Source organism: Rhipicephalus sanguineus, chromosome 4 (assembly GCF_013339695.2).
Source record: "Rhipicephalus sanguineus isolate Rsan-2018 chromosome 4, BIME_Rsan_1.4, whole genome shotgun sequence".
NCBI classification, from domain to species: domain Eukaryota; kingdom Metazoa; phylum Arthropoda; class Arachnida; order Ixodida; family Ixodidae; genus Rhipicephalus; species Rhipicephalus sanguineus.
This window is the reverse complement of record NC_051179.1, coordinates 15,678,224-15,701,576: the sequence shown is the minus strand read 5'-3', so window position 1 is coordinate 15,701,576 and position 23,353 is coordinate 15,678,224. Positions and strand designations below refer to the sequence as shown.

The following is a 23,353-nucleotide window of genomic DNA, read 5'->3' as shown; positions in this document are numbered from 1 at the left end:
CTTCTTCGTTCAATCGCACGCCCCTTGACGATATTCCTCGTTAACCCCACCTTGCGCACCCTATATATTATATTACATGGTCTAGTGCGTGTTCCTTATACGTAGTTGTATACACACACGCTCGCACTCTCTCCTGTCGTAGGTTACACACATCTATAGATGTAAAGTGTTGCGGGGGGCCTTGTAGCTGTTTATCACGTGGGTGTGGCAATTTAACGTTTCATCCACTTATGCGCCCTGTATATGAGAGCGTAGTGAAACAATATGCGAGTGCACGTGCTGTCTGAGGTCACCGCACGAGCACTGCAGAGCGTTGTGTTGAGAGCACCTCCTGTATCCTCAATTAAGAATGTTGATTTAATTTCTGTTATTACTGTCGTAATTGATGTATTTAGTCATCTACAGAAGTATGCCGCTACAGAAAAAAATCCAGCCAGTTGCACGCCGTAAAAATAATCGGACAGCGAAGCGGTCGCCCCTTTCGTCGGGCAATGCATATAGTTTCCTACAATACTTACTAGAGGGAACTCTGGCGCTAGTGTCTATGGGAGCTGCAACGCATGACGCTTCAGCCAGCCTGGGAATGATGGGTAGTACACAAATTTGTCTAAACTTCGTTCTTTTGGCTCCGTTTGGCTGGGCGTCGCCTGCATCCGCTTTGTCGCAAAACAAAGTTCAGCAAAAGTCAGGAGTTCCACTCCACCACTTTAACTTTTTTGGGCTCACCAAATGAAAGCTGGTCACGAAGTTCACAACGATCCATTCTTTTATCCCAAACGAACGCCAAAACACAGCAATAAACAAAGCCACAAGTACGATTGAAGCCGCAAGCACGAAGACTAGGCAAATTTGTGTACTACCCATCATTCCCATGGCAGCTGAGCGATCGCAGCGCCAGAGTCCCCTCTAGTTAATTTTAGGAAACTCTATGGGGCAATGCATTTTTCTCCCAAGTTTCAGCAAAGTTTTCACTGAGTATTTTATAATACCACCTAGCTCGCTCGTGATAAGCGTCTCTGGTCGTAACCTCATACTGGCGAAACGACCGGCAGCGTCGCGGCCGTCGTATCGTCGCTAGCGCTCGCCGTCTCGGGCGCACCCCGGCCGCTCCGAATGAACATGAAAATGTTTGAGCGAGAACGACGCCCGAAGACGTGCGCGTGATTCGCTGCGAGAGGTGAGGGGCGAGTGAGACAAATGACCATTCCCCTCTCGCGTTTGTATGGTTCGCATAAATTAATGTTATGCAACGGCGGGTGTGTAGCACAGTGTTCAATGCACTTGTCTTCTGCTCGTGAGGGCACGGGTTCAAACCTCACTAGGGAATATTTTTTTTGTTTTATTTGGTCACTCCGCCATTCATTTACACCCCCTCTCCGCGGCCGATCACGTGACGGTCTTCCCTTGCCCCCTCTCGCCGGCTCCTCCTTTCCCTCGGGTCACGCGACCTCTTTCAGCGAATAGGGCCGACGACGGCACAAAGTCCGCAAAGACAGCCTCGCTGTAAGAGTACTTACCGTATTTACACGATTGCACGTCGACTCATTTTATCTAAATTTGAAATACGAGGTTGGGGGATCGACTTACAATCGAAACAGAAACTAGTAGAGCTAGTTAAAGCGAGACAAACGAGAACTCGGGGATGCTGTGGCATGGTTACGACATTACGTTTGCGTTCCGGCTCTACCTATAACATCTACCGTATTTTCTCGCGTATAATCCACACTCTCAGGAAAGATTCGCGGAAGATTTCTGGCTACGCCTATGCATCTAAGTGATTTATGTTAGCGCACACAAGAGAGACGTGAGAAAGAAAGAGGAGGGAGGGAAATGTCCGGCGATGTAATTCAACTATTTATTCTAACTGCGACGCCAACAGAATACCTCATTTGCGCATGCGTGCGTCAGAATCGCCAGAAAGCAATCACAGTGGCTTATCCACAACCACGAAAAATTTTAACAGTCTTCATAGAGCATGTTCTTCTAATTTTTTTTTTTTTTAATCTCCTGTACCGCGCATTTATGTGGGTGGTGTGTATTCGCTGTCTCCAAGCGTGGGTTTGTGCATTCTTGTCCGTAAAAAACACGCCTTCTGAGAATGCTGTCTTAGGTTCGAAATCCAGCACCGCTGTTAAAATTTATTTCCTTTCATATAGATAGATAGATAGATAGATAGATAGATAGATAGATAGATAGATAGATAGATAGATGTGTGTGCGTGTACGTGTGTGTGCGTACTCTTTACAGCGATTTTCCTTACATGATAGAGGCACTGACGGTCGGACACATAGTTTTATCGCTTATTGGGCGCAGAAATGCTAACGCATTTAATAAATGCAACCTAATATAGACGCACCCGTCGCTCGGGTTTTGCGGCGCACTGTGCAGTGACAGTTTGCCACTACGATGACGGTTGTTCGAATCGCACTTTATAGTATTTTTTGTGCGTTTCTTTTTGAATTGTTTTAATGTTCACATTACTACCCCGAAGCAACCGTACGTAATTTTCATTTAGAGGAGAATCGCATTGCGATTGGGAAGCAGGGACAATAACTGGCTATTAACACCACCGCTGTTGTGAGTTATGTTCGGTCTTTTTTTAACGAACGTAGCGGTCAATTTTAACCCGACAGCGTTAAAGAGCTCGTGTGTGTGTGTCAACGTTACTAGAACTAGTAACGGTGTGTGTGTGTGTGTGGGGGGGGGGGGGTGCGTGTATGTGCGCGCCGTCGTACGGCTAAATTTATGTTGCCTTTGTTCTGCTGTGTGCGATATGCCAGCTTTCCAAAACGCCAGCAATATGCCATCTTACCATTGACGATAAAAATACACCCATGTGTGATTTTTATGAAACCATGATAAAACTTTCCGGAACCGAAATATAAAAGACTTCTCACTGTTTAGTAGATTTATAGGCTGACACAATTTCGGCAGAAATGCATCCGCAATCATAAGGGCGTTTTAGCAGTGCCGGTATACCGCACGGTAAGTAAGGAAACAACGTACCGTCGTCGACCGGGACGTCGATTTTTTAATCTGCAAGGCCTGTATTAGCCACAATAACCATCCCAACATGCTACCGCTCGCATCGAGCAACTCGCGCATCTAAGGTTTTTGGATCGAGGTAGACTTATAACCGAACGGAGATACCGTATACCTTAAACGGTACGGTATTACCATCACTGCTAAAACACACAATATATGTGACGCAACTTTCAGAATTAGGAAATACAAGATTTCCAAAGGATAGGCTTACCTTTTTCATCAAAAATTCACCCAGAACCAATTTTATTAAAACTGAATGAAACTTGCCAAAATCGAAAAATATAATTTTTGCAAAGGCTTGCACTTTTTGTCAAAAACGCATCCAGAATCTATTTTAAAATTGGATGAAACTTTCAAAATGGTAAAATACAAGATTTGCAAAGGCCTTACCTTTTTGTCGAAAATGTGTTCAGAATAAATATAATGAAAATTGTATGAAAATTTTCAAAATGGGGAAGTACAACGTTTGCAAGGGCTATAGGCTTATTTTTTTGTCGCAAATGTGTACATTTTTTTATTAAAATTGGATAAAACCTTCACAGAAGGGGACATACACTTGCAAAGGGTATAGGCTCACCTTTTTTGTCGGAAATGTATCCGAACCAAATGTGATTAAAATTGGATAAAACCTTCAAAAATGGGGAAATACAAGATTTGCAAAAGCTATACCTTTTTGTCGACAATGTGTCCGAAGTAAATTTTATTGAAATTGGATAAAACCTTCATAAATGGGGAAATACAAGATTTGCAGAGGCTTACCTTTTTTGTCGAAAATGTGTTTAGAATAAATTCTTCTCTCGTCCCGACGAGCGCATTGGAAGCTACACAGGGAGGGATGGCACGGGGGAAAGAAGCGACGTCAGCGCGCGACATGACCTTGAGCGCGAGTGATGAAACGCGGTCGCTCTCCCCCGCTGTGATGGAGTGCGCGGCGCCGGCAAGTGGCGGCACCCCGTGGCAAGAAGCGTATCTGATCCGAACGCCCCTCTCGATTTATGTCGGCTATCGGCCAATAGCATGCTGGCTATCGTGTGACGTCAAACAGCAGGCGCCCCGCCTACCGAAGAGAGTGAGGACGGGCCTCTGTATGAAAAGAGGGCGCCTGAGAAAATGGCAACTTCGCGCTCCGCGCGTAAACTCTCTTTGCCGCGCACGACTGCAAGATTTAGCTGAGCTGTAGCAGTGTCTGCGTTCCGATGCATGTCCTCATGTGTTTTCTGGCCAGCACCGAGGGGCGGTTCATGACCCTTTAAACATGATTTATTAACACGCCCGGCCCTACACTCTTTGAAATTTTGGGAGTTTGACGGGCCACACCCATGATATGATTATGAGGCAGGCCATAGGGCGGCTCGGCATTAATTTTGGCCACCTGGCCACCGAGATTGTGTGCACCAACGCATAGAGTTTCCTAATAATACACTAGAAAGAGATCTGGCGCTAACATCTATGGGAACTGCAACGCCTGGCGCTTCAGCCAGCATGGGAATGATGGGTATATGGTACAGGGGTGGTCAAAAGTTCCCAGGCCGCAACGCCCGGCTGCGGAGCAGCAGCTCGCTGCTATCGGGGCGCTACCATCGCAATCACGCCTTGGCGCACGCTGGCGTCCAGCGTGTGCGTGGAAAGGGGGGAGGTATCCCTCTCTCTCTGTTGCTCTCCTTGATAAGGCTCCGACGGTGTTCGTATGCAGCGAATTGGCCTGCGCAGACGGCTGAGAGAACCACCGCAGTGTCAATGGAAAGTTAAACGCACCATATTGTTTTTCTGGAAGCCCAAAACACCGGCGATGTATATGGTGTCTAGCAAATGTGGCCGCACGCAATCATGATGCGTCAGTTTTACGGAAGACTGCCGCCTCGCTACACGCTGCACAGTTTTAAAACATCGAAGAGCGGACAGTGAGGGAACATGACGCACCAAGTTTATACGTCGCTTTCTTATCAAGGAGAGCAAGGAAAGGAGAGCGATGCGCCCCCCCCCCCCTCCGTCCACGCACACGCTCGACGCCAGCGTGCGCCAATGCGTGATTGCGATCGCGGCGCCCCGATAGCCGCGAGGCGCTGCTCTGCGGCCGGGCGTTGCGGCCTGGGAACTTTTGACCACCCCTGTACATAAGTTTGCATAGACTTCGTTCCTTCGACTCCGTATGGCCTGCAGGAGCTTTGTCGCAAAACGAAGTTCACGAAGTTCAGCAAACGTTCAGAAGTTCCACTTCACCACCTTGACATCATTTCAAATCAGTTCACAAAGTTCACAACGATCCATTCGTTTATCCGAAACAAAAGCCGAAATACAGCAACAAACAAATCCCTAAGTTAGTTCGAAGCCGCAAGCACAAATACAGGCAAATCCATGTACTACCCATCATTCCCATGGTGGCTGAACGATCGCAGCGCTACAGTTCCCTCTAGTAAATATTGTAGGAAACTCTATGCACCAACGCGCTCAACTATACCGACAAAGGTCGATGGTGTTATATGTAGGTCGTTTATGATAATTCGCTTTTCATAATTACAAGATCTTGCACACACGATAGGACCAGGTCTGGTTCCGTATCCGGGACGACGCCATCTACTGGAGCGAGGTGTTCGAGGGCCTGGAGACGCTCAAGAAGCGCCTGAAGTTCGGTGATTACCTGCTGAACGACATGTCGCTGGGCGAGATTTACCTGGGATACGCGCGCGAGAGGAAGATGGTCGACTTCGGCACCATCGAGATCAAGTACTTCGACAAGCTCAAAGCGCCCATGGAGCTCGAGGCCGTTACGCCCGGAGCAAGCGCCGCTGCGGGCGCGCCGCCACCGCCTCAGGCCAGCAATGCCTGACGGTCAAGACGCGTTGTGCCACGTGCGGCAAGGCGCGCCTGAACAGCACCTGCAGCGCGCGAGCTCGCACCATATCTGCGCTGCGCCGCTACAAGACTGTTGCATATAATACACAGATCTTTCACGCATAATAATTATTTCTATCGCTCACCCTTCAAGTGTGGAAAAAGACTGTTGAAAAGCACTTACGCTGTCCTCGTTGGAAAGCGTTCGTTCGTTCGTTCGTTATTTATTTATTTATTTATTTATTTATTTATTTATTAATTTATTTATTTATTTATTTATTTATTTATTTATTTATCTATAGATAGTGCGATATTATACAAGATTTTGGCAGCGTGGTACGTATGTAAGTGCATAAAACAGAAAAAATAACAAGGGGGAAAACAGTCAATGAGTTTCTTCACGCGCTTTGAAAAACAAAACAAAAAGGCAAGCAACGTTATTCCAGCAATTTTTAAATGAAACAGACAATCAGTTAAGACGAAGAAAAAAAATTCACAGCATATGCACGGGTGAATGATGAAGAGCTTGGGCGAAGCTCCTGAAGCAATCATGGTTACACCGTGAAATTTTGAGTGGTTCCGCCTAGCAGTAATCAAAGCGATAGCCCAGTACATCGTCAAAGACGTGACAAACACTGCATATATTTGTACAAGAAATTTTATTAATCGTAAGTGGTAGCTAGACGTGGCTTCTGTTCCCCCTTCATTATAACGGCTTTATGGTCGGTGAAGTGATGGATTGGTGATGGGTCGTAGTGGGATGTTTGCAAAGACGAAGTAGTGGGCAGTTTGCAAAGGTGGTTACGCCGGACAACGGAGACGTGACAAGGTTAGACTAAGAGGAGCTTCGCCCATAAAAAAACATGGCTGATCCCTCCGTCATAGGAATCGATATAACACGAAAGTGAAACGTGTCTTCACAGAAGTAGTGATTATTGTGTAGTGATATATGAGAGCTTGTACAATGTCTTTTCGTGTTTGGCAGCTACAGCACCGTCTGACGTGGATGCACCCATGTTGACAGCATGCCTCTGCCGCGACGACTACCGCCCATGATCATGATTAAATCGTTGTGGTAGCTGACGGTGTGAACATATATTTGGACACAGTGAATCGTGAATCCCGCGCGCGTAAGGATGATATCAACAAGCTCATAATCAACGCTGGTATCCGGTATGCACTTCTTCAAAGCGTCGTCAATTAAAGGGGCCCTGCAACACTTTTCGAGCATGCTCAAAAACGCTGCCGATCGGTAGTCGAGGCTCCCGAGAACACGCGAGCCAAATATTATAGCGATGCGCACGGCCTGGAATTTACAATAAATTCTCAAAGTCAGCTGAAAATCGCTCCCTCTTCTCTCGACAAATGATGTATTAGTCCGCAAAATATGACGTGATTGTCGGCAGTTCCACCATTGGCTGATGTTATAATCACGATAACACCCTCATTATTACTTTTGTTGTTAATTTTGAGTTCAATAAGTAGATAATATGTATGTTTATATTCTGTTATCGCGTTAAAAACACCGAACAAACATTAATATTAGCACTTCCGGTCTCACCGACAGCTCGTCTGCTCGCAGTTGCGTGGTTCCGTTTTCTTCGCCATGCGCACTGCCGAAAACGTGAATATTTCTGTGCTTTTGACCATCGCCGGTTGCCGTTGAGAGTGGCAGCCGTTCGAGTGTTGCCTCGTCAGCTGGGAACTGCATCGTCGGCACGTTCTCACGACCGACCGAGGCAGGGGCGCAGCGTGTCTGCGATAACAATGCTGGCGTCCGGTAATGGCGGCGCTTCGGGGTCGTCTGCCTGTGCCGTCTTACGAGGCGGTGTATCGGAGCATGGGCCGAAACCGATCTCAGCTGTCATTCGTTCCAAACGAGCGCGCACGTTTGCTTCCATGGTTGGCAGAGCGATGAAAACACTACGGCGTTCGAGGTGCACACCCAACATTACCAAACCGACGCGCAGTTTTCAAGCACGCGCGATACACAGTGCGATCGGCTCCGCTCGACGAGAACGACGCAAGCCGACCGGAAGTGGCGGCACAGACCACGTGGTTGCGCCCAGACGTCAGAGAGAAAAAAATGAAGAAAAAAATTCCGCCGGCGCTCTTGGGCGGAGCCTCGCTCCTCTGGGCTCCCTCCCTCGACTCGCTGCCTAGCTTTCCGCGCGCTCGCGGCGTTGAGTTGAGGGAGAAAGCTGCGGAACGTGATCTCTATAATTTGGTAACACCACTTAGACTTGACGGATTCGAAAAAAATTTGCGGCATATGACTCGTGAAGAGTCATACGTCAATAATGAGACTATTCCAATTAACTAAGAAAGGTGTTGCAGGGCCCCTTTAAGGAGAGAAACGGCACGGTGTGCGCTTTCTAGTAATGGGTAGCCGACGCCTGTGCTCATGCATACACTAACACACACTGCACTTCAGCAACACGGAAGGTAGAGGTTCGTAGCCTGAGCCGCAAACGCGTGCGTCCCGCTGGCCTCTGTCTCGCAGGCGCTGCTCTCGCTCCACCAAGGCACGACATTCGCCCGTCGAAATCGCGTCCTTTCTGAAACGCGTATTGCAGCAGTTTTGTTAGTCGGTGCTCTCGCAATCGAAGCAGTCGGCGGCGGAGAAATCCCGTTGGTGCACGTGGAAGCTGCACTACTCAGATGAGCCGACGCACGCTAACACGCAAGCCAAAGGCAAAGAACGTAACTAACGTAACTGCGTCAAGGGTGCCTCGGCGACGCCAGCGCGGCCAGTCTACCTCTCTGGTATCGAGACGCTTTAACCATGACCTCCGATATCGCGTGCAATCTCGGAGTAAGCGCTAGTAAGTGTCGATCGTGAAGCATTACTTCTTTTCACATGTCACAGACGACGGCACCGCCTCGCTTCGCCCGCCGCGAAAGAGAATGTGTGAAAGATATAAGGCGCGTTCGCGCCGTGTCTAGCATCTCCCGAGTTAGCTTAGTCGGTAGGGCGTTGGGCTCTTGCCGTCGCGGCAGCAACGTCGTGGGTTCGATTCCCAGCGGGGTATCTTTTTCTTGGTTTTTTTTCTTTCTCCCCCGTTGGCGTCCATTTTATCAACGTCATATCCGTGACGGATGTACTTGGTGGACCCCGGCATAAAACACTTTCGTGTTAAAAAAGAAAAACACACGAGCGATCTTAGGCAGAGCAGCAAACGCTTGCCACTGAAGGTGATATCCGAAATGTGATAGCGAATCCTGTGTCACAGTTTTGCTGGCAAGTTTGTTCCATTCCACCATCATCCTCGGGAAGAAAGAATACTTGAAACACTTGACGTGTGTAGTGTATGCGGTTACACCTAGGGAGTGGCTGTGCGTGGTAGCGTAACCTGCTACATGTGTGAGAAGGTGAGACTTGTCGATGTTTTAATGACCTTTTATAAGTTAAAGAAGTTGACAGGTGTTTCACATGTAAGACACAGTAATAATATCTGGGGTACCAAACCGAAAATATGTATGGGGCACGCCGTCCGGGCACTGCGGGATAATTTCGACCACGTATGGATCCTTATCCATACGTGGTCAAATTGATCTACGCTCACGGGTTTTTTTTTTACAATCGTCTCCATCGAAATGCAGCCGCTGTGGTCGGGAATCGAACCCGCAACCTCGACTTCAGCAGCGCAAGAACCCAGCTTACTAAGTACTTTTCTTTGCATACGCAAAAGAAAAGACACTTTAAGGAATGGTAGACATTTCGAAGTCCACATCGCTTCAAAACGCCTCCATCTCCAACGGCGGGAAACATTAGAAAATCGGGACTAATCCATGCCTACCTATCCCATAAATTATACAGAACAACATACAACACAACCAACGTGCTCCCGCCTGCAGCATTAGCTCCAACGTTCGATGTTTTAGACAAGCGCATGTTTCCAGCCTTAACAGCGTGAAAAGACTTCAGAAATAACTGACATAACCTGACCAAACTTGAGCTACACTGAAGAAGCTGACAGGACAGCTACAAAATATGCGAGTGCGATTAAAATGATATTGAAGGACGTCACCTTCTCTCGTCAGCCCTGTAAGGTCACACACATTCCTAGATCCTGTGTGCGCACGCATGACGCTTTGCTTATACAAGGCGCGCACATGTGCACGCGGTAATCGCAAACGAGGCATTACCACTCTATTTTTATTACACTTGCACGAGGGAAAGGTTTAACGTGCATATAGCTTTCATAGAGGCACTGTGTGCTCACGTGCATCGTGATCTGATCGCACTAGGATCAACGACAATAGATCGCCCGAGCATTGCGTGTATACATACATACATACATACAAGATGATACAGCAAACGTGTTCGATGCCTTGAGTTCGCGCGCATTTTGTCGCCACAGAAGCCATAAATACACCTTAATGCCGCATGAATAATTCCACATCAGGCGCGCTTTTCTGGATGTATACGCTACTGTACTATCGTACGCTATATATCTCAACCATGCCGACGACGAATTGATTACACTGATTACACGTTTTCTTGTCGCATCGCACATGTGTAAAATTGAGTTCAGTTATACACGTGTTCTTCGGAAGAGAAGCCACTTGTTGCTTCACCCCAGCAACGCGTCACTCGCCGTTTTCCTTTCTCTCGCCGTTTTCCTTTGGCTATGTGGACGTCACAGTGCGACGTAGGAAATGTTGAGCTGTCCTCCCAACAAACCGTTACCCCGACTTCCTCGGAAGGAACTGCACCCTGAGACCATCCACCGGTCTCAACACCAGACCCCACGTGAGCCGTATGGTGTCGCGGTGATCAGGGCTGTGAAGACGGAAGTGACGTAGTATTGTGGATATCACCACTTTCTCCTCTTGTAGAGCGAATCGTTGCCCTGCAAAGAGAAGAGGAGCGTGACGACGGTCACGGTCGTGCGTATTTGTATTGCAAATGGCATGACGGGCGACAGTATATTTCAGACAATGGTGGAATAGATACTCACTCATGACTAATAGTGATATCACCAGATTGGTGATTGGCTTTCGGTACAGTAGGTTGTTTAAATACAACCTTGAGGCGCTAAAACGTGTCGAAGAAAGCGGAACTTACCCACCGAAGAAACCAGAGATGAAACTGAGCAGCGTTTTTAAAAGGACTCTAAAAGGAAATATTAAATTTGTATATTGGTTAGTTACGTGTTTGGACGCGTTATCCGGCTACTTCTTTGTGTTCTGCGATCCATAAAAATTCCCGAAGTCCCTTAACGCTAAAACGACTTAAGGCGAAAGCTATCAGGCATCCACGAAAGTGTTTGTTGGCATTGTTTTTAATAATTGTTGGGGTTCTACGTCCTAAAACTGCGGTTATGAGGGACGCCGTAGTGGAGCGCTACGGAAATTTCGACCACCTGGGATTCTTTAACGTGCGCCCAAATCTAAGGACACGGGCCTTTAGCATTCCGCTTCCATCGAAATGCGGCCGCCGGCCGGGATTCGATCCCGCGACCTTCGTGTCAGCAGTCGAGCACCGTAACCACTAGACCACCGTGGTGGGTAGCACTGTTTTTAAGACGCTTACGCAAGGCAAGTTCACAGATGAATCCACTTTTAGCTGTTTTTCTTCATGACCTCCTAACACTTCTTTATCTCCTTGGCTTCACACTTTCGCAGACAGTGAGCACGCTGCTCGCGCGCTTCGCGGTCGCATGTGTTTTTGGACCATTCGTGTTAACACACCGACGGAGTTTTTTTTTTCTTTAGAGGTAGAACGAATGATTAGGCATATAAAGCTTTCGTCATAATAAAAACACAAAGAAACAGTTGCTTAGCTGAATGAAAGATCCGTGCGTACCAATGCAGTTGCGCGGTCCAGCCGAAAATGGCATGTAAGCGTAAGGGTGCCGACCGGCACAGTTCTCGGGCAGGAAGCGCTCCGGGCGAAACTCTTCTGGCTCTGGGAAGAATCGCGAATCACGGTGCATCATGTACGGGATAAGCACCAACATGCAGCCGCGAGGAATACGGTAGCCCACTGAAAAGGACAAGCAGAAAGCGCGATTAGGCACACGTGTTTCCATATCGTAAAGAGCGCAACAGCAAAACGTCCGGTCGCAAGCACATGCGGAAGTGACGCGTGACCCCAGCAGAAACGTCACGTCATACCACTGCCATAAAGATGTGTTAAACGATTGCACGCCGAAACTTACGGATGTCGGCGTCTTCGTCGGTGTTCCTTGCGATCAGCGGAACAGGTGGGTATAAGCGGTGGCTCTCCTGTTAGTGTGAAAGAAACAAAAAGAAAGCCAGAGGATGGCACGTTAAACACAAAAGAGAAGCGTATGACGTGCGTCAAGCAGCACTACGTGACGCAGCACTACGTGAAGCAGCACTACGCCAAGCACTACGTGACGTCATCTTCGTAAACCACATAAGACGTATGGCTGCCGTTAAGATGATGGGCCCGCCTACTGAAACATCATCCGGCCACATCGGGCACCTTACGATAGTGCATGTTCTTTTTCCTTTCTTTCTTTATTTATTGCATGCGCTTAGACAAAACGTAGTGTATATGTTATGCCAACCACTTTCTACATTGTTAGCAACACTCATTTCACCTTCAGGGTACAACATCTGCAGACTCGCAAACGCGCCACTGTGTGGTGTTGGTACACCCAGCAGTTTCTACTGCGACCCAAAGATTGGTCTCTGCCATTCTAAAACGCCCTTCGACTCATATTAAATCTCGAAGGAGAAAGTCGATGGCAACGCCGCCCCTCGGAATAAGTGGTCACTGTATATGAGCGATGGCATGGCCTCCGCTGTCAGCTTCGGCAGCGCGTCGTTGCTGGAGCTGATCGCGGAGGCTACTGAGCGATAATGGACAGTAATTCTTGGAAAGCGCGGCGCTATTAATATCATTCGGGGGGTAACGGTGCACATGTGCGAAGCTCGATTGATGTGTGTGCTGCAAAAATTCCGGAAAACTACTTATAACATGATATGGAATGTCAAGGTATTCATTCACCCAGCGAGACCCTTGGAAGGCTACCATCTTGCTGATGCCGTGGATTTCAACGTGGATGGAAGTATTATGTAGTCAGCGTTTGATACAAGCGAGGGACCTTTAGAATATTGGTGAAAAAAAGAACCGAATTCGTCGCAGACACAGAAAGCGTTATATCGTACAAATAGAAGCTTGTTGGAAGAAAAATAAATAAATAAATACATAAAGTGACACTATGTCAGAGTGCAATAGATGCCACCATACCGTTGAACTACCGGTCATCGCCCTGTTTCAAAGGTGATGGCTATAATGTCACCATCATCGTCATAATAATCGAATGAAGGGCGAATTTCAAGTTGAGAATTCTTTGAGAATACGGGTTCCGGAAGAGCCAGGCGCAACGGCAGCAGCTGCTGAGCAGACGCGGCGTTTGCTTCGTTACCTTGATGACGCACTCGAGGTAGCGCATCTCCTTCAGGTCATCCACGGTCGCCGCACGTTCGGCGTCTTCTCCAAAGATGGTCTCCAGTTCCCGATAAACATTGTCCTGTGCTTGCTTGTACAAGCCCAGCAAGTACAGCGTGAACGAGATGCCCATCGCCGTCGTGTCGTGGCCCTGCGACAGCAGAACACTCTTGAAACAACGCGCAGTCCTAATTCTAATTTAAAAACAATCCCGCGATAATTTTAATATAAAGGCGGGAAGTATTGCAAATATAAAATGAGCCTCCATGATAATTATTCCCGGATTCTTCTGAACAATCTGTCTTCGGTTAGCGCGCCTTTGCCGCCATTCGTCCCTTAAACGATAACCCAGCTCCATTCTAAGGCATCACACTTACGTACGAGCTACTTTTGGGTACACACCCTGAATGGTTTACATGTTATTCAGCTACAATTCTCTCGCTAAATGTAAGTCAAATACAAAACTCTGGATCAGCAAGCGAAGCCACCTGACCACAACTGGCATTTGTTTGCAATTGCTTACACTGAATCCGCTTGCATTCACATTTAATTCCAAATTAAACGAAAGAATCAGTTTCTTTTTCTGGTAATTCTAGAAATTCTGGTATAAAGCTCAAGAGCACCGTTTTAGGGGCGAAGCTCCTCTTAGTCTAACCTTGTCACGTCTCCGTTGTCCGGCGTAACCATCTTTGCAAACTGCCCACTACTTCGTCTTTGCAAACATCCCACTACGACCCATCACCGATCCTTTGCAAACTGCCCACTACTTCGTCTTTGCAAACATCCCACTACGATCCATCACCGATCCATTACTTCACCGACCATAAGCCGTTATAATGAAGGGGGAACGGAAGCCACCTTTGCAAACTGCCCACTACTTCGTCTTTGCAAACATCCCACTACGACCCATCACCGATCCATCACTTCACCGATTGTCACGTCTTTGATGATGTACTGGGCTTTCGCTTTGATTACTGCTGGGCGAAACCACTGAAGATTTCACGGGGTAACCATGATTGCTTCAGGAGCTTCGCCCAAGCTCTTCATCGTTCACCCGTGGATATGCTGTGAATTTTTTTTTGCCTCACCTCGAACATGAAGGTGTCCACCTCCTCGCGGATGCCTTCCACGGTGAAGCTCGGATCCTTCAGGTGACTCATGAGAAGGATATCGAGGAAGGCGAGCCGCTTGCCGCCGTAAGGCCTACCCGCTTCGTCTTCGGAGGAACCAATCACCGGCGGGTTTTCCAAGTACTCCTTCTTGCGGGACTGGATGATCTGAAGGAACGCGAAATGGTCGTTCGCTAAGCTGACGTAACAAGATTCCACGGGTTTCCGCTCAGTACGCGCTGCGGACGCACGTCACGTGCGAAATTTTCCCTCCCGCAAGTTTGGAAGTACCCAGCTGTATACTTGTTGCTTCCAATACACATGTGCCACACGCATACGGTGCTCGGCGAATGAAACACGATACTCGGATCGCGTGGCTACTGGTGGTGAAGATCAGGGTGGGAGCGTTTGCGACACATGGTGACTCCCTCTGGTAGACGACCGTCCTGCCTCTCGTTGGCACCGGAGGAGCGCAGCTTGCCATGGCTTCACGTGCCGCTCATAAAGGACTGCAGCGCTCCGCCGGATGCAGCGTGAACCACAGACTGAACGACTGTTTACAGGATGCAGTCAAAATGTGTCACGAACACTCTCGCCCTCACCGCCAGCAGCCATGCAGCTCCGAGTGTCGCGTTTCAATCGCCAAGCACCGTACCTATACTGACCGAGATTGGCTAAGAATTGGATGGTTTCCATTAGCTGAATAGAAATTTAAAATATAAAGAAAACTGCCTTACACGGCTGTTCATAATTGAATAAACGAACAGCGCAACGCACAAGGACAGAGGAAGGTAACAACACACCTTCCTCTGTCCTTGTCCGTTGCGCTGCTCGTTTATTCAATTATGACCTCACAACTTGCCCAAGTTTCCACGCTTCACGACTGTTCAACTGAGAATTTGTGGTTGGAAGCGCTGGTACCTTTCTACACCACTGAGGAGCGCGTTAGCATAACTTCAGCCGCCATTTGCAGCTGCAGCATGCCGGTTACCTTTACATCGGTGCGTATTATTGAACATCGGTGCTCATTATTGACCAGCGCGAAGCAACGAAAGGTACGAAGGAAGAAAAAGCACAGGACCGAGTGCTGTCTAGCGACTGAAACTTATAGAACAATAAGCTCGAAAAAGAAAACACTCGAAAAACCAACAACCTACGTTCGTAGGGCTCTATGCCACATGTGACATGCACGGAAAACGTTACGCGTGTGCTTTTCGCAATCTAACAAAACGATTGACGGCTCCGGTACACAATCGTCGCGTAACCTTTTTACGTGGAAGGCTTCTGCAACTACACGAGCCTTTTTTTCAGTGAACTTAAAGATGATGTCAGTTCTTTCGAAGAAAGGCTTAGACCCACATGATCTGCCATGAGCCTATATAAATATACATCCTTTCCAACTCGCCTAGCTTTCTACCTTACTGACCATCGACGATACAGGGATGCTGCATCCATACTGCGTGTTCCAGCGATAACACGACCGATGGCATAAGCTTACATGTTGGGTAGTCGAATTCTTAACCAGGCGCGATATTTGCAAATGAGAGGCAAAGTGACAGGTTTGAAAAGCAAAACACAATCATTTCTTCTTCAGCTAAACATTATCAGAACCCGCACGCTTCCCACTGCCCTTTAGCGGGTTGTCTAAGCGTATTGACTTCGAAACCGGACATATTCCACCTCCGCTGAATCTTTCAGCCGATCATCAAACAACCCCTAAAATTCCACATGTACGAGAAATGACGAGCTACATCACTCGTAGCCGAAGGGTGGGGGGAGGGGGTCACCGCTCCCCTTGCTTGTGTATATATGTACATGCAAACACACGCACGAACACGTATAAAGGGTGGTTGAACCCCCCTCTCCCTCCTCCCCCCGTGAGCTGATATCTGCATCCAGGAGGATGCAGTATGAGAGATAAAACACATACAAAAATTAAAGCGTGTTCTTCTGAAGTCCCAAACGATTTTCCTTCCTTTGACAGAGAAGCCAGACTACGCAGAACCAGAGTGGCTGTCAAAGCGGTGCACGTGCAATATTGCGTCGAGAGCATACGTCTTTACGTGCGGCTGTTGAGCAGTATCAACGTATGCAAAAAGTGCCCTATGTGCTTCCAAAGAGAGCATACGAGTTTCGAGTGGCATACCCGTTCAGTGAAGTTGTGCAGGTAATCGACGTTTCGTTTGACATTCCACCCCGTAGGGTTGCTGAAGAAGAAGACGTCCACCCACTTCCAGGGGCTGACGAAGCGCTCCAGAAAGCATCCCGATACGCTGCAAGAAAGGCGAGGAAGTAGCGACGAATTCTTGCTAAAGCCACCATCCGACTCGCTCAGGTTCAGAAAGAGCTCGGGTATGTATACGTTTCACGCAAAAAGTCGCATTAGCACGTGAACCGTTGTTGCGCGTACAAGAACAGGCATTTGAATGACATCCTAAAAGGAAAGCCACACGTGTCTAGTGGAAAGAGTTTGACGACGTACGCGACAGGATCTTAACGTTATTCATGTCATGACCCGGCAATCATATTCGTCAAATGCTCTTACCCTCCCATGCAAATCTTGGTCTACAACAAGTTAAGGAGACGATCATGAGAGCACCCAGACGTAGGCGGATGGATAGATAGATAGATAGATAGATAGATAGATAGATAGATAGATAGATAGATAGATAGATAGATAGATAGATAGATAGATAGATAGATGGATAGATGGATAGATAGATAGATAGATAGATAGATAGATGGATAGATAGATAGATAGATAGATGGATAGATAGATAGATAGATAGATAGATAGATAGATAGATAGATAGATAGATAGATAGATAGATAGATAGATAGATAGATAGATAGATGCGCTTTGTCCTGTCTGATTTTTTTTTGTTGAAACGTTTTACGCGCAAAAAGGGGTTTTCCTTTTAGAATGCAGTACCAACCAGCCCAAGCAGCCGCCCTGTTGAATGACATCACGTTGGTGTCGTGCGAAGCGATTCTATGCTTGATATTCCTCTGAAGTAAAATTTGATTGCTGGCGCCAGTTTTGTCTAATCGTCTGTATTGTTTTGTCCATTAAGCGCCTTTAACATGTTCCACTATTCCAATAAGTAACTCGCCAGCTTACAGGGTTGTGTGCGCTGCGAGTGGTGCGCCAGATATATGGTAGCACAGAAGTGCTCGTGTACCAAGATTTGGACGCGAGAATCCAGTGAAGCCAAAACTTATACAGCTTGTACAAGTGTCGCTTTGAAAGCTCAAATGAACCAATAAGTCGATCGATCGCTCAACTAATGAATTAGCTTATGTGAAGCTTTAACGTGCAGAAAATGTGTGGGAAGCGAGAAATTCTGATCAAATATAGTTAAAATCGAGGCGCTGCGCACGGCACATCCTAGCTATTCTCGCCTGGATGCCTATGGCAAGCTTACAGTACACCAACAAAAGTACTGAGAGCAGATAAGGTCGATGTGAAGACATCCTGGAGAACGAAGATACGAGGTAAGTACATGTAAAAAAAAAATTGAAAGCTTTTCGGTATGAGGGCTGGCTTAAAAAAGTGCTCAATCATAACTCGATGGTGAATTCATTTAAATACGGAAAACTCTTCCGAAGTATCGTTTGCAAAGTATCCCAGAACACTGCGCTTGTTCGCATATTGCCGCCAATATGGAAGAGCCGAAGAGCGACTACAGTGGATCTCAGAGCCGTTTTCCGGTCTCCCTGACCTGTCGAAAAATTCGAACCCCCCATAAAGGTGGGGAAACATGACTTCAGTTTAATTTAATCATACATTTTTACGTGCCAAAACTACGACATGATTATGAGGTAAGCCGTAGTGAGAATCCGGACTGATATGGCTACCTGGGGTTCATTAACGCGCTATGAAATATAACAACAGAAGTGTTTTTGCAATTCGCCACTATTAAACTGCGGCCGTTGCGACCGAGAATCGAACCTACGACTTCGTGCACAGCAGCGCAATGGCGGAGCCGCTAAGCCGTTATGGCGAGCATGATTGACTTGCCCTATACTCACACTTTAACGGCCCGCACGTATGGAGAGCCCTCGTCTTCCTGGGCGTTCACGGGAACTCCCATGGCCGTCTCTGTAAACAAAGGACGCCGCGTGTTGAAATAAAGTGCACCTCAACTGCTGCACCTCAAAACATGTTTTCACATTCACCGGGGTATTTCAGCTAACTTTCGCCAAGTATATTTTTAAAACTTTGTGCACTCTAAAGGAAAGCTGAAAAGAAAGATTAAACAGGACAGTTATCTGAGCACAGATGAAATAATCTTACGCTACTGAACAAGCGTTGCGACTTTTATATTGAATATTTTTCGCTAGAGTTAACATTTTAAAGGCTAATTAAACAATGTTTGTTAATTGCTAAGCATGACGGATTAGCAATTATCTTAGCGCAGATGAAATATCCTGGCGTTTCAGGACAAGTGCTACAATTTTTGTATTAAAGATTTTTCGCTGGTGTTATTAATTAAGAAGTTAAACGGATCAATCTTTGTTAATTACCCACCTTGGCGGATTGTAAAAAAAAAAAAACGATCTTGACGTTCTGCATACGGCTCAGAATAATACTGGGCCAATTCGACACGCGTAGCACATATGTTTGCTTGTTAATAAAATGCGCAAGTTAGCTGAAACACCCTCTACACTAAACTTTGGTCAGAGGTATCGAGAGTAATTCGGGCCTTCTTCGAGCTGGCCTATGTTTCGCACCAACGTATTGGCCAAAGAGCCACGCCTCTTACCCTGCGGTTTCTTTTTGTTTCAATAAATGTTTTAACTCACTCACTCTTCTTTTTAAGTGGTCGGAACGTGCAATGTCGGTGCTGCAAACTTTCCTCCATCATTAATCGCAGTGGTCATACAAGCATGAAGCGCTGGAGCTGCCCTAGCTCCACTATTTCGGCTTTGAATCGGAAAGGATTGCGATTTGCACATATTTATGACTGCACGAAGTACCTCGAAGATCTGTTGCGGCAGTCAGTTTTGTCAATGTGAATCATGAGAATAATTAACAGCCATTATACAGTCATCATCAGTATGAAGATGGCGTGGGGCACAATGCAAATTTCATCGTATCCGAGGAATCGTGAGCCATTCACAACAGAGAGTAAATGCTTTTTCTGAAATCTCTTACGGACTAATAATAACTGATGAGGTTTAACGTCCCAAAACCACGATATGCTTACGAGGGACGCCGTAGTGGAGGGCTCTGGGAATTTCGACCACCTTGGGTTCTTTAACGTGCACCTAAGCCTAAATGCACGGGCCTCAAGCATTTTCGCCTGCATCGAAAATGCGGCCGCCGCGGAATCTTTTGCTGCTGGTGAAAAGCTTTATGCTGACAAATACATTGCGATTATATAGTTTACAATATTCGCATGCGTCATCAATCACGTAAGTAAGCAGAGCTAACACGGGGCGCACAACTTTCAGTGAACCGCCACAGCCGACCAGGGTTGCTAAGGTAGCACGGTAGTTCGTCAACTATAGCATGAATATCGCAAAGGTCGATCTGAGGCACAAGTGTGCATGTACTATACCGCAGATGACGTCCAGTGTGCAGCACGACACCAGCGGCACCACGTCGAGCGGAGCCTGCTGGTGTTGCGTGGACAGCGTGCGCAGGCGGTTGGCGAATGCGCGGGAGTGCTCCACCATGACTGGCACGAAGTCGTCCAGCAGCTTGAAGTGGAAGGCCGGCGTGAGCAGTTTGCGCCGGGCACGCCACTTGCGCTTCGGGCTGCATCGAGCGGCCGGTGCATGCGTTCACTTGCTTGTATGGTTCATCTGTCAGTAGTTTACAGGCTGTGGCATTCATTCTTTGTTGTTTTTTTTGTTTTTTGATGTACCACCATAATTAGTGTCAGTAGTGTACTGTTATTACCACGAAGTCGTCGCGAGAGCGCGTTCTTGTGGTCCTTAATTGTTTCTTCAGCGTTTTACAGACGAAACGTCGATCGATCGATCAATCAATCAATCAATCAATCAATCAATCAATGAATCAATCAATCAATCAATTTTTATTGTAAGTGTAAGTGTGCCGATAAAATACTACGGCTCTCCTAATTTTCACGAAATTTTCATTACAACTTGCTAATGATTAGCTACGAGTTTTCTTGCCCTAGTTTCGCTACACCTCGAACCAAACGGTTTGTCCTGTTCTGTTGTACGAGGGTTGCGAAGAGTTTAAGATAGATAGTAGCTCGGGCACTTTCCTTCTGCAAGTTGAACAACAATACCAGATAAACAAAAACAAAATATACGATAAATAAGAGAAACCAGAATGAAACTAAGAAAAATAACAACGCCTCAACGAAGTTTACTGAGTGTCTGTCGCTAACCGAATCATCATCATGTCGTCTTCATCAGCCTATCTTATGTACACTGCAGGAAGAAGGCCTTTGCTAATGATCTCCAATTTAGCCATCTTGCGCGAGCTGATATTCCACATTATGCTTGAAAATTTCTTAATTGCATCACCCAACCGAACTCTCTGCCGTCGTCGGTTGCGTTTTTCACCTCTCGGTATCGATTTTCTTGCTCTAACTGCGCACCGGTCGACTATTTGTGCTACGCACTAACTACGTGGCCTGCTGACTATTAATTTTATACGCCATTCATGTTCCATTCCATCGCACTCTGCGTAGTGCCAGAGTCATTCAATGCCTTCAAAGGTATTGAAGGGCTCTAGTAGTACTTAACTTCTCCTCGAGTTTGTTGTCCTACAAGATTCTGCCCCATAGGTTAGTACTAGCAGAATGAAATGATTGTGCATTTTAAGGACAGCAGTAAAAACCTTTGACAATATAATGTTAAGTTGTTTTATTTTAGTCTGCTCTTGGTGAGTGCGTGTGCTAATTGCAGTGATACTCCGAGTTGTACACAAGGCTGCTTTTTTTCCCATTGTGTTTAGACAAAACCACACTTGTATTGATTATGCAGTTGTGCTTGTCATCTGCGCTGCGTATTCGTACAAGTTTAAACGTGACTGTGAATGCTGTCGGCATTCCGTGCGCTCTGACCGTGTACGGCAAAGTCTATAAGTGCTCTGACTGTTCATCGAATCTGGCCGCCGCTTTAAAACTTGTACGACTGCTTTCGCTCGAATCGCTTCGGATTCCATTCCTTAGATTTTCCTCAGTCGTTTTTCGTTCAAGCATTTTCTGCCCCTTCTTTCTAGTTTACGTCCATTTTTTTTAATGACTGCGATATAGCCAGCTACTTGGTAGGTTTACTTTCCGCATCGTCATCCTGCAATCAACAACAGCGATGAGCGAGAGCAACGGGTATAAATACCGACGTATTTTATTGACCTAAGCAACTATTGCCACACCGTTGTCGTCCCGTCCTTCCGGCCTTGGCTGCCTCACAGAGCCCGAAGCTGCTGGCCACTTCTCCTTCATCGATTATCGCACCCACTGCCACATAATCATGGCGTTCAGGTACGTTGATCTCAAGGCCGTGAGGGTATCACTTGAAGGAAAATACGTTTCTCTCAATAAGACTCAACTTAATGGCAGTGAAGGCACGTAGCCGGTGACCTGGAGGCGCACACGATTGCGTGCGTGGTTTCATTACGACTCAGCACTTGAGCTACGCAGGCAGCGTATTTGGTTTGGCAACGCCGCTGGTTATCCGCACTTCTGGTAGAAAACGGCTCTAAAACATAACTGGACTAAATGTGAGGAGGTAAGGAGCGCGGCGCTGTCTTATTTTTATTCCTTTTTAAATGTACGGCTCTGTTTTCTACAAAATTATACATCTAGTCGCGTTATTGACCATCTGTTATGACTGCAACGAATATCTCGTGATTTGAACCACTCACATATTTACTCTTCGAAGCGTTTCGGCGTCACTCGCTATACAGAAATAAGCAAGCAGAACACATTTCAGCCCAAACATTCCGAATAAAAAGCTCATCAGAAAGTTTTATATCAGGGAACGCGAGAAGATTACGTCCCTCTTGGGTACGCAATCTGCTTAGATTCGAGCAAAAGCCAAGCACGCATCGGGTTTACGGTTATGCAAGCGTGTTGCGTCCTCTAACCTAAAGCTCTTTATTAGCGGAGCTACTGCGTTTTTGTCGCGTCTTCTTGGGGTATGATATCTTGTTATGAAGGCGAAAGCCTTACATGCCTCATCAAACGCAAAAACTGACCAAAGTCCCGCAGCGTCGGCGCCAACAAGAGCGATGCAAAAAATCATCATCACGTGGTCACATCGCCATACGACGTCATCATGACGTTACAGATCGCCAAATTTTGTGACGTTATCCTGACGTCCCATGACGACACGACATCGTCGCTTGGTCAAGGGTGGGCCGATCACGGAGGCAATGCAAAACCTGGTGAGGTGCAGAAAGCTTGCAACACCTCCGATCCTAAGGCAGTGCAAAACCATGTTTTATTTATTTATTTATTTATTTATTAATTTATTTATTTATTTATTTATTTATTTATTTATTTATTTGACAATACTGCTGACTCCTAGTGAAGTCGTTGCAGAGTGAGTTAAAATGGTGAACAAAGCACAAGTGAACTTGTTAAGCAAAAACAGTAGCATAAAATGTATGAAAACAAGATAAAGCAAAGAACATAAACACAACTCGCCTAAGGAAAAACATAAAGGAAAAGGCATTAAATACAAAGCAAGGAACTTTAGATAATCAAATGGCAAGCAATTATTCAAACATTTCTATGCTGTTAGTTTCAACGGTGGGTGCATCTAAGGCATTCCACGCAACGATCGTTCGCGGAATGAAAGAATACTTAAAAACATTATTAACCGGCTGATATGGAGCGATTGAAAGGCTATGCCTCCCTGTAGTATTATAACCTGTTGACAGATGCACATAATTGGATATACTGCCGCTGAGGTGTCCTTTAAATATTTTAAACATAAAGCGTAATCGAGG

At 46.6% G+C, this 23,353-nt stretch overlaps 2 protein-coding genes across 2 annotated transcripts in view; one reads left to right on the top strand and one right to left on the bottom strand.

Moving 5' to 3' along the window:
- The window catches only part of LOC119389223 (retinal-specific phospholipid-transporting ATPase ABCA4), a 53,732-nt gene extending 47,621 nt beyond the window's left edge, over positions 1–6,111 (top strand). The window contains exon 23 of the mRNA XM_049415056.1: positions 5,585–6,111. Coding sequence (XP_049271013.1) covers positions 5,585–5,872 — 288 coding nt within the window. The 3' untranslated portion in view covers positions 5,873–6,111. The remainder of the gene's footprint in view (positions 1–5,584) is intronic.
- A 3,284-nt stretch (positions 6,112–9,395) lies between these two features.
- Positions 9,396–23,353, bottom strand: part of LOC119389477 (cytochrome P450 4V2) — a 52,224-nt gene continuing 38,266 nt past the window's right edge. Inside the window, exons 5-12 of the mRNA XM_037656761.2 lie at positions 19,980–20,179; positions 18,448–18,517; positions 16,562–16,688; positions 14,395–14,583; positions 13,284–13,457; positions 12,045–12,111; positions 11,690–11,869; positions 9,396–10,733 (exon numbers count right to left, since the gene is read on the bottom strand). Coding sequence (XP_037512689.1) covers positions 10,567–10,733; positions 11,690–11,869; positions 12,045–12,111; positions 13,284–13,457; positions 14,395–14,583; positions 16,562–16,688; positions 18,448–18,517; positions 19,980–20,179 — 1,174 coding nt within the window. The 3' untranslated portion in view covers positions 9,396–10,566. The remainder of the gene's footprint in view (positions 10,734–11,689; positions 11,870–12,044; positions 12,112–13,283; positions 13,458–14,394; positions 14,584–16,561; positions 16,689–18,447; positions 18,518–19,979; positions 20,180–23,353) is intronic.